The 12,359-nt window shown below is 37.5% G+C and overlaps 1 protein-coding gene across 1 annotated transcript in view; it reads right to left on the bottom strand.

The window, feature by feature from the left end:
• The window catches only part of MEGF10 (multiple EGF like domains 10), a 107,285-nt gene that overhangs the window by 55,076 nt on the left and 39,850 nt on the right, over positions 1-12,359 (bottom strand). The window contains exon 5 of the mRNA XM_050913103.1: positions 11,229-11,321. Within this exon, the coding sequence (XP_050769060.1) occupies positions 11,229-11,321 (93 nt within the window). The remainder of the gene's footprint in view (positions 1-11,228; positions 11,322-12,359) is intronic.

Genomic DNA, 12,359 nt, shown 5'->3' with positions numbered 1-12,359 from the left:
CCCAATCAGTAAACCAGGGTTAATTTTCTGTATTGATCATAAAGAACTGGCCTAATGCTGCTCTGTTTTACGCAGAGCACCTTTCTTACAAAAGTCGTTCTCCTTCCCCTTTTCACATCCACCCTCAGGTTCTTCTGTTTTAAACAGAAGAACCAGCTAGCTGTACTGCTCCCTATCAGCTTTCGTAGTAGACTCACAGGATCCTTTCTGCCTTCACCTTACACTGTAGAAGAGAAAAAAAAAAAAAATCAAAGTCAATGTTTAACAAACACCACGGTATTAATGCCACATCTTGTTGTCATTTTTCTTTTTATACATTCTGTTCATCTGGGAATATCTTTTTTGTCACCACAGTATGTGCTGTGTACATCACACAATGCTACAAATACAGGACAGAGAACGTTTCTCTCAAAAGGCTACTCAGTGAAAGCAAAAGTTTGCCTTTGGGAATAAGGGCACTGCATTGTATAAACCCTCATTTAAAATGAGTAAGTATGGTATGAAACTCTAAGACAATACAGGTCTACCATCATAGCTTGCTGAAACTGAGTGCCAAACGACAACTTTAGAAACAGAGAAGCTGAAGGATTCAACGGTGAAAAAAATCACCTTCAAGAAGAAATTGAAACCGGTGATGCAAATTGCTATCATTTTGGGGCCTTTTGTAGCATCTTTGAAGATTTAAAGTTCTGTATTTCCTAGTATAATAACTTTAATGCACATTGTTATTATGCTGGGCTAGATGTGGTTTTACGCACATGGTTTCTGTGAGCGGCTGGTGATTTGCAAATTGGGACAGAGGGAGCCCTGACATTTTATAGCGCAAGGTATGAATTTTTGTAATAATCTGAAACACATCTGAAGGATTTGGTAACTCCCTTATTGCTCCTTATAAACAAAGACATCTTTAACTAAATGTGGTCACATACTTGTAACGGTTTTTTCTGCTTTTTTTTTTCGTTGATCTCATTAAAAGGCAACAAAAAGTGCAAATGAGTCCGAGTTTATTCCTGACACACCCGCCTTGATCACCTACAATTCTGTACTTCTCTAAAGAATGGCCTATAATGAGAACAAAATAAGGCTATCAAATCAAATCAAAGAACATTTCAGAAGAAAAACCTCCTTAGAAACTCTGACGTGCAACTATCTTTTAAGTATGCTACAGTTTCCTTTACAACACGATATTCAAGCCAGACAATGTTTATTGCAATGCTTTTTTAATGATCTTTGTTCTCTTTTTGTCTTTCTTTTTTGCTAATAGGGAGGTGAAAGTGAAGAATCACAGCAAAACTAAGATTTAGGTTTTTTGCTATCATTTTTTGTAGCTGTATGTAGCACCAACACAACAGAATGAGATTTTATTCTGGCTTACACATTTTTCTGCAACACACACCACTGTGTGTTTCTGGAAATATGTACCATTGCTGCCAAAACAGAGAAGATTCTTAATGCAGCATTAGGCTTATGTATTTTTATGGTCTTTCAAAACAACTGAAAACAAAATTCCCTACCACAGACAGCAGAAACAGAGTGAACGCTCCCTCACTTGGAATGCAATATCGTGAAGTACAAATTTAAAATAAGCAAACAACGGCAAATATGCAGAATTCCTATCTCTCTGTCTCCTCAAAACTCCGACATAATTTCTTCAGATAGGTTCAAGGAGCCACAGCCTTTAGTAAGTGAAAGTTGATTTTCCTTGCTCCAGCATGTAAAACAAACTGAAGCTGCCCATAACTTCAACATCATCTCTGACTGACCTTTCTTCCTTTCTAGGTTGTCACATCAAGGACAAGTCTAAATCTTTGTGCCTTCCTTTGCATCCCTCCTTTGCCTCTCAGATCTCTATTGCCTTGTCCTTACTTTCATGGCCTTTATGGCCTATCCCTCATCTATCATTTCTCATCCAGTATCCAAATATCAACCCCCACATTTACATCACCTGTGCCATCAGCCCCTTCTTTGTTGCATTTTCAGACTATCATCTTCCTTGTTTCTCCTCAAGTTGCCTCTATACCTTGGCAAAGCTCTCCATACCCCAAGCCATAAAACTGCCATGATGTCCTCCTCCACGTCCCTACAACTCCTCCTTCCTGTGAAGACTGCAAAAAGTTGATGCGGCAAGTGTGTCAAAAACCACTACCTGCCATGGTCATTTATCAGTGCTCATCTCCTACGTGTTTCAAACTTTGTGTTATCTCTTTTCTTTTCCTTCAACCACAGGTTCTCTGGGGCAGAGGCAACTTTCTGTTCCATATTTTTACTTGCAGAAGGAGTCCACAAATCCCCAGCAGGGACAGCCATGAGGTCCACCAAGGAGCAAGAATGACCATCATCTACAACTAAAAGTAGACCAACTGTAACATGCCCTGTTTAAAAACTATTCCAGTCTTTTGGACCAGAGGATATAAATAAGAAAAGAGTAACATTTCTAGGAGGGCCCACAAGTGACTTGCATTATCAGGGAATAACCATCACTAATAGACAAGCATAGCCAGCGTAAGTAAAATGGGCCAATATTGAGAAAACTTTGATTGATCCAAAGGAGTAGCCCACTGACAATCTTGTTATCATAAATTGCCCTAAGGCTCTCCAGAGTTTAGCATTTGGAAGAATGACTCTTTCTTCTGCTCCAGAAGCAAGAAATATGCTTGTCTTAACATAAATATACATTAGTGGAACTAATATTTTAGATACCTAACTGGCAGTAAGTAGAATCTGATGAACCTCAGTAAGAATTTCACAACAAAACAGAATAACTTTTTATGAAGGCAGCATTTAAATTCATAGGTGAGAGGAGCCACTCACCTCAACTCTTTCTGATGACCTCAGTAAGGAAACACACCCAGGACAAGTCCTCCCTTTTCTCCATCAGCAACGGATGCCCATCTAACTTTCAAGTGTCAACAGAAGGGAAATTTAATTCTAATTAATGTGTTAGATAGTCTTGTATTTTGTATAGCTGAAAATATGTTTACTGTTTTGTCCAAAGAGAGTGCCATAATTACAATACGAAGGTTTGCAAAGACATGGCGTACACCATACTCCAGATTAAAATTTTGTCAGAAAACTAGATTGATGTGCTTCTTGACAGGAAAGAAGGTATTTCACATACCATGACAACAGTCAAATAGGTCATACATTACATTAAGACATCATGTACCTTTGGTCTATGCAAAACTAAACTTGGATAATACTTCATGGCTCCTCAATTACTTTTAGCTGATAAGGACATGAAAAGTTACAGCCACGTAGATGCTGCTCTTAATGATCTTCATTTCTGAGTGTGTTTGTGTTCAGAACAACATTCATTGATTCACTAAGAAAAAACCATGACAGAAATATTAATGTTGTCACTAATCTAAATCCACATCATCCTTACTGGAAAGTTTAGAGAGCACTCTTGAAACTACTCTCTGCTATTACGATTTGGTTAGCTGCGGCTCTAAACTGATGGCGTCCATTTCCCTTAGGATATTCCTGCAGGATAGGAAACAGATAATAATTCTCCCAACTGGGATTTAAACAAAAAAAAAGTAAATTCCCACTGATTCTGAAAGCTATAAATACTCAAAATAAAATACTCAAAATACTCAAAACTTGACAAGATACATTAAGCTTCTAGTGACATCAACATGTATGTCACCCTGGATTGCAACACAGCCAATGTGGAACATGGCAAACACATATTTCAGAGATGAGCTGAAAAAGCCAGAAAACAAAACCAGCTATTCTGAAAAGTAGGATAAAAACATCCTTTAGAAAACCTTCAAAGTCTTATTTAATAAAAACATGAGATTATTCTCCATATATTTTTTTATATGCTCTGTTCTAGTCACCTCAGGATGTTATGAAAATGTATGCACATGTATATCGGAAGAGAAATCTTTTTCCTTTAGCGAATCACTCATAATAACTATAAAATATCAATGCCTTTTAGTAAAAGACTTATTTTACCTACATCCCAGACACAGAAATGCATAGCAGTGTTTTTTTCAGAACGCACTTTCTATTAAATCTGGATTTTCTTTGAGTCTTTTGTTTCTATCTGATTTAATTTGTTATACAGTAGGCTTTTTACCCTGTGGCATATTTTTCATTCTTACTTTTTGTTTTGTGTATAAGAAAGGATTTTTATTCAAAATGCTAAGCTTTAATTTAATTTAGGGATTTTTCTTTTTTACTTTGTAAAAGCCTTTTGATCCGTGAAGTGGAAGAACAATGAAAATGTGTTTTTCAGATCCTATGAAAGGCTGGAACTATATGCCTTTCACATGCCATAAATTTCAGAAGACTCTCTAAAGTGCTTTGGACATCAGAACACAAGGTTGGATAATTGCTAAGGAAAACACACACAGATGGCTCTTGGTGTTCATTTTATCTTGCTACTGAGATAAGACCTGTTAAAAATAATCACTCTTATAGGAAAAGTTACAAAATCACAAGAATCTGATTGTACTGTATAAAATGGACTATTGTCCATGACCCTGATTTTGCACAGATCTCCTTGTAGGACCATAAATTAGCCTTTTTCCTTTTTTGCAATGAGTTGAAGGTCATCTGAATTTTTAAATTAGCAATGAATGTTATCCTTCACATCCTTGAAAACCTGCTAAGTCAGCCACTGACAATACATAAGTCCACCAATATATAAGGCAGATGATTGAAATTAAACCAATACTAAAAACACTTTTGCACTGTTACTGGAAAAAAAAAAATCACACAGATATTATTCAAGAAATCAACTTAGGTAAACACCACAAATATACTGAGTTTACAAAATGGTGAAAAGCAGAAATGAAAAGCATCTCTGATCCAGAAAATGTTTACAAATCAATAAAACTATCACCATTTACTGCAATGCCTTCCTTCAGTAAATCTCAACATAAGTAAATTTAATAACTCAGTTTTGTAGAAAACACATTTTTATTTCTGCTTTTGCTTGAAGATTGGAACTGTAATTCAGCAAAACACTGAAGCATGTCCATAAAATCTGTTAATTTCCCTAGAACTTCAAAACCAAAATGCTTTACAAGACAGAAATTATATTAAACATAAGAATAATATAATTTCAAATACATTGTTGTACTGAATTCTAGAAAAACACAGCTGCTATGTATCCCTGGGAATTTTGATACCACCTACCATAGTGACACTGTAGTGACTCTGTCAACAATGAAGGTGATGGCAACTTCCATTAATACCTGTTTTCCCTGTTTGCACCTGATCTAACTTGCTGGTGGGTTAGTTTCTCAACCCAAAGATACTCAGCCTTGTTAGAGGAGAAAATAAAGAGTTCAGCTGGCAAAACTGAGGAGAAGTCAGTTGGGGGAATTACAGAAGTAATAATTACAGAAGAATTAAGGTAGTGAAGAGTATGGGGAAGACACATGTAATAAGAAAAGATTAAATTTAAGACTGTTTATGACCTGCTGTCACTTCTGCTAACAGGACACATTTGTGCATGCAGCCGTTTGGGAGCCGAGGCAGGGCACAGTTCTGCATTACTTGAATGCGCTGTTTCTCTACATTTTCCATAAAAGCAAATAGCTCTCTGTCAGCATACTCTGCTGTTTCACTTGTGTGTTTAGCAGTTTCTCAGTTCTGGGAATCAAGCCCTTCTGATGCAAGCATGTGGTTAAAACCAGAACCTATTTCTACAGCCTGTTGAATGGCTTGGAAATCTTAAGGATGAGCTAGCTCTCTAAGCATATCTTGCAAGCTCTCTTAGTCAAAATGCTTTCAACAGACAAAAAGGAAAGCAATGCCTTGGTCAAAGACACTCAGTTCAAGATTCACAAGCTGTGCTGTCAGAGTGTACAAGATGCTCCCAGCCACCTTGCCTGGTACTCGCACCAAAGGGGCTGTTTCACTTGGAGTGCAAGTGTGTCTGTGGAAAACAGTCACACAGGGTTAATGGAAATTATAAGCTCCACTGAGAAACTGGCAGTGCTTGTAACTCACGTGAGTGTCTCACACAAGCTATGCCAAGGGATCCAGTTTCTGCCATATTCTGTATCTGCCAAGTCCCATGAAGAAAACAGTGAGATTTTCATGGAATTTGCAAACTTTACAAACACCCATGACAGTAAAGGAAATCTAACAGTAGCAGAGCTACTGTACCTTAAAAGTTTCCTTAACAGGCGCATTTAAAGGTAAGAAGATGTTTCTCTGAGATGCCAGCTTTAAATGCTCAGCTTAATGTATTAAGGAAAAAGCCAGTTCTGTTCTCATGCTTTATAAAACCCTAGAGCCGAATTACACCTTAGTGCCACTTTTCTACCCTCATGCCCTCAGACTATACTCCCAATAAAACTCTTACTAATCACCAACAGAATCAAATTACAACTTAAAATCCAGTGATTCAAACAAATCTCAGATTACTTAAATTCAATAAAAATAGAAAATGCCTATTCACATTTCCACAAACAATCCTAACATACTTGTGATAAACCAAAAACATATCATTCCCTTTTTGCTTTGCTACTCAGGCCAGCTGGGGGATCACAAAGGTTATAACCTTTGCAGATGAGCCAGTACAATATCGATTTTGGCCTTTTGCCTCCGCTCCAGCTTATTCAGAAAGTGTCCTATTGATTTTGAAGGAATTATTTGTGGACTACTAGGCATGAGAAGAAAAAGTGAATGTCCTGATTGCTCAGTGGGTCTCCATGTTAGGCGGCATGTGTATCTATCTTGCACACACATTCAAAACTGACAATCAGGTCCATATATTCTGTATTACAGCAAATATTGTTGCAAGACTGTGAGCAGAAAATAGGCAGAAAACATAATCTACAAATGTAAAACATGGTTTGATCCTCTCTACACATCTAGACAGCCAACTATCACTACATGTAGCAACTTTTATAGAAGGCTGCTTTATACACAACCTGTAGTCAAAAACGCTCTTATAACATGTAACAATCCAATCTGACACATGCAAGTTAAAAATTTGATATTAACAATAATCCAGTTTGGGAGGGAAAGGTTGTGTTGGTTTGTTTGTTTTTCAATAAAATCTATTTGTTCACATTTTTTTAATCTACAAACATACCTATCTTTACCACTGTGTCCTTTTTTCTAAATTTTGTCCTTGTTCCCAGCCCAGAACTGATCAACTCGTACTCCTGAAGTTCAGAAACGCTTCTTCAAAGGGGTGCTGACAGCATGCTGGTTGTGCTGATTTGCTCACTCCAACAGATCAGTTCAACACGTCTTCTGTCCACTCGTTTGTCATTGACCTGACTACCATGTTCGGTCAATAAATCTTTATTAGAATAACTTTTTTAGCATGACTGTCATCTCTCCTGCTAGAATGGAAGTGTTCTGCAAATGAGTGATCTCTCAATCCAAGTAGTATTTCTTTTCAGATATATGTATGTTATCATCATCTCCTTCATTACCTCCCACTGAAATTCACTGCAAGCAAACACTGCCTAATACAGTACATTTAACTAAAAAGAAAAGGCCTGAAGAAAAAATATGTCTCACATGGGAAATGTTCCCCAAGGAGGTATTATTTAATTAGCCAAATCCTGAGACCACCACTCAGGTTTTACTCATAGAAGAATACATCCAATCCTATTTTCCTCTCAGATGGGATGTAAGGTTTTCAGAAAGGCAGAGGATGTGATGGAGAGGAGAGTTATGGGTTGGGCTAGAGTTAAGCACTTGAAAGAGGACAGCCTCAGTAGTCTAGTCAAATCTTTATCCCTCTTCTGCCTAAACTGAAAGCAGCCACTCACCTAGGCTATAAGGAATTGCATAAGACTCGTGACAAAAAGGAGGTAATGGTTGCTACAAAAGGAAATGGGAGTCTCCCAAAAAGTTTAGTCCCTAGAAAGGTTATTAGGCCTTAGCACACAGTGGTATGCAAAGATAAGGGAGGAAGCTTGCTGATTCAGCTTTTACTGCACAATGTACGAATTTACTCCATGCAATCACTCTGTCATTTTTGGAGAGAACATTACAGCGTTTAGAAAGCACTTGTCTGCAATAACCACCCAGAAAGCCACTGTCACATAGAAGCCATGGCATGCAGTTTAAAAATTTATTTTAAATACATTGGGTAAATACAACTGAGAAACAACAGATAAAATCAAGCTGGGGGTTGGCAGATGGACAGATGCTGCAATAGGACTAACTCTGTTCTCAGATACTTACAGATGAAATTCCTTTGTAAGGAGAATAATTAATCCTAATATAGAAAGGATAGTACTTTGGAAGAAAAAGTTTAGTTCTGCAGTTTTACAAAAAGTTTAGCGCTTAGGGAGAACAGTTGCTCCCCACATGTTTGTGTCCATGAAAATGAACAGATTACTATATCTGGAAGTTTGCCTAATATCTCACACTTTGAGAATAATCTCTCCCTTTCAGTCACAGTATTTTATTTGGTCATCAGTAACCATTAAATCCCCAAGTCTCTGCCTTACAAAAATACTGGCCTGCCTTGTAATCATTGTTCCTTCTCCATTAATCAGTTAAATAGTTTCATAGTTAAAATGTTTATATGATAGGCATTATTACAGTATGGCAATTTGCATGTATTTTTCTTGAATGAATAATTTGCCATATCAACAAAATTATTACTAAAAAGCAGCATCTCTTTATTTTATCTCATTATACCTTTCTGTTACTGAAACTAATCAAGTTGGGGATCATGCAGAAAATACAGCTAAAGGCAAAATATGAAAATCTCCTACATAGGGCAAGCAACAATAAAACTCAGTGCCAGAGAGCAAAACCCTATCACTTACTGTCTTTCCAACACTACCCACTGCTCTTCAATTCAATTTGATCTGCACTGTAGCTCTCAGACACACAGATAAGGAAATCACACACAGCTAGCAACAAACAGCAGCACTCAAACTCAGAAGGACAATCTGGTGAAAGCAACATCTTTCTTAAGTTTGTCCACATGGAATGGGATAAATTCCAAAACAAATGTCCCTGTAGCACATGCACAAAAATATCCTCTTCCTCAGCCTACCCCCCTTCTCCTAGGACCGCACTAGCAATCCGAAACAAATTTCAGCAGTTCCAGTTAGCTCTAACGTCACACAGAAGCCTTTAGAGGATCACCAACCTCTCCAGAGATCACACTATTCAAAGGTACATGAACAAAGGCTCTTTCAGCTTTGGCCTGTTGTGTATGCACACCAGAAAGTATTTTTGCTATTGAGGCTGCTGTGACAAGCAATCAAAGGCAACCAAGTGAGGAAGAAGCAGAGGAAAAGAGCTGCACATGTATTCAAAATGAATTATACCAGACAGGTAAGGGAAATGGACTCTAGAAAATCCTGTGAGAGGAAGGATTATTTCCAAAGACAGATTTAGAGGTTCCTGTCTCATCTAAAGTGCCCTTTCAGCAAGTTTCGAACTTGGAAATCTCAATAAATAACAGTATCTCCTCATTCTGCCTTGTCTAGGGATACACGTTTCTTCTGCACATTTGATTAGTTACAGAAGAGCTATATACATAAGGCTTTCAGAAAGAAAGATAACATTTTTTAACAATTTCTTTTGACAATTCAGCACACTAGATTAAGATCAGTATTACAGTAACATTGCATTGCTAACTCTTTCAGTTTTATGCCTTACGCAAAACTTCGTGTTTCTTTAGAGCTGTTTATGAAAAGAATCACACGTAACCATCTACAAAGACTATACAACAAATGTAATAATTTTTAAATGGTTAAGTTCTTCCTCACGTAATTTATTATTAATTATTTTTATTCACTCTGTCTCTGCCCCCTCCTCAAATTTCACAAAATATGCTGCCTGAACAACAGATCAGTTCCAGATGAAGAGTCACTATAGCACCTTGCTTGCAAAAAAAGAACATTTCTGTATTTTTGTTAAGCAGGAAAAATTAGGGTGAAAATACAACCACATTATTTTTGTCCTCCTGATGATCTAGGTTTTTCACAGTTGTTATTTTTATAGGAATCCCATACTAAGTAAACTAGCAGCATAATGTCTTTGCAAGACATCAAGCTCTGGTTTATGAATTCGAATTTTAAACGGTCTGTGAAATTTAAATTATAAACATATTTTTTTATTGTTGACTAAAATATGTTCCTTTGAAGTGGACAGTCACTAGCAGTGACCCACTTTGAATTTGATCGTAACGAAGTATATGGTTGTAATGTTAGCCTAAACATTACATTTCCAAAGACCTTACAAAGGCAAACAGAAAGATGGAATAAATAACAAATTATAATGAATAAAAAAATCAAGAATTACTCTGAGAAACTCTATTTCAGGCAAAGGGAAGAAAAAATAACAATTCATGGTCTGTACAAACAATTACATTTGACAGAGGAAGGGATAGTGCACACACACACCAGCCCTGCCACTGAGAGGTTTCTGCCCTCTGTCCAGACCTTATTGCCTTATTGCAGCCTGCAGTGCCTGGTTTTACACTCAGAGAGACCAGAAAACAGCAGTGACTAAAAAGGTCATGAACTGATATTATTTTACTACTTCACTTTGTGTTTTTGACATCTTGCTGTGTTCTTGCATCAAGCGTGTGATGGCCTTGATCTTCATAATTTCTTTATTAAGTGTGACCACCTGCTCGCTGGGTTGCATGTGACTGCACCCACACGCCAAGCAGGAAAGGTGCCAACCTGCGCCTGTCTCCTGTCGCATGTGTCCTGGATACTCCTCTCTTGCTCCCCTCATCTCCTGCACGCACTCTCGTGGCAAAGGGGAAGGAGAAGAAAGTTGGAGAAACGTGACCAGTGAGAGTAAAATGGAAAGAGACTGAGCAGACAAGGAGCAACTAATAACGCAAGAGGGGAAAAAAGGACAAGTTAGTGGCAGAGTGGAAAAGGAGAAGAGAGTTGTGAGGAAGGCTTTGCTCATAGCTTTTAAACATGACTTGGCACCATCATTCTGTACGCATTAGGAAAATAAAAAATTAGAGATTTTCTTATAGTTAAAATATAATTTAATCTACTTCACTCCAGATACTAAGTTCTGTATTATCTGCATGTTTCTGAGCACCAAATAGCTCATGACATTTAGTGCTGCTACAGGGTAACATTCTTTACAAGTAAATGAAGAAAAATCAGGTCACGCAGAGTAACGTGATAACTCAGAACAACCCCCTGACCAGAAAGCAGGAGCCCAAGCACAGGATCGATGATAATCTGCCCAAAAGAGAGGACAACACCATGGAAAGAGCACAAGACAGGCAGAAGCAGGTGAAAACTCACCACTGGAGCAGTTGGGTCCTCCCCAGCCAGGCTCACACTGACAGGTGTTCGGAGCAATACAACGACCGTGGACACATTTATCAGCACAATGAGCTGTCAGAGAAGGAAATAAAAAAAGAATTAAAGAAGAACTCCTAGCACTAGGAAAAATATTCTAAACTTATTCCTAATCCAGATCTTTCATGTCTCAAATATCTTTTAAAAGCAAAATAAACATTAGTGTATTAATGTTTGATGGCATCGCTTCAAAATAAATTTTCTTACTTCACTCTCTTCTAATCCTCCTAAGTTTGAAGGCTCTAACTAAAACCATGTTGGTGGTACTCAAATACTTTTGCATTTAACAAAGAGAGAATTGTCCGCATTTAATGAAAAAAGAGTCATGGTATGATATAGGTTGGAAACCCATCTGAACATGGTCCTGGGCAAGACGGTCTCATTGGCCCTGCGCGACCAGGGAAGGTGGACAAGATGACTTCCACAGGTCCCTTCTAACCTCAACCATCCTGTGATTCTCTGAAGCAAACTCTCATGCCAAGAAAAACAGGAGAACTTCTGCACACATAAAAAAAGAGGTTCTCTTGCAACAGCATGGATAAAATAACGATTTGCAACACATCAGTATTTTAATATTGATTTTTCTGAATGGTTGCACAGTTCAAATGAAGCACAACAGAACAGTGATGATGATTAAGGTAAAGCATGAGATATAAACCTTATGGATCACTGCAACCTTTATTCTAAGAGCTAAGCAGAGCTGCTAGCAATTTTTCTTCATAATTTTTTTTTAATGATTTGCAAACATGTGTTTCTACAGTTAAGGCTTACCTTGAAATAGAGCTTTTATTTGAAACTTTTAAGAAAAACTTGAAATGGCTTTGGTACCCAGCATATTGATGTAACTGACTCAGAATACAATACGCTGAAGAAGAGGAATCTGCAACCAGCAACAGTTTGCTGGCATCATATTTATCATGAAATACCCTTAACTTTCCAAAATATATACACTGTAATACTTTCCTTCTAGTGTGAACAACAATAAAACTTAAAAAATGTGCACAGGATGAGAATTTTCTTTGTACCAACATTTCCAGAGAAACTACGACAGGAATCTGATTGGTATAACAATCA

This window comes from Gymnogyps californianus, chromosome Z (assembly GCF_018139145.2).
Source record: "Gymnogyps californianus isolate 813 chromosome Z, ASM1813914v2, whole genome shotgun sequence".
NCBI classification, from domain to species: Eukaryota; Metazoa; Chordata; class Aves; order Accipitriformes; family Cathartidae; genus Gymnogyps; species Gymnogyps californianus.
The sequence above is the reverse complement of the archived record's forward strand: the minus strand, read 5'-3'. Positions and strand labels throughout refer to the sequence as shown.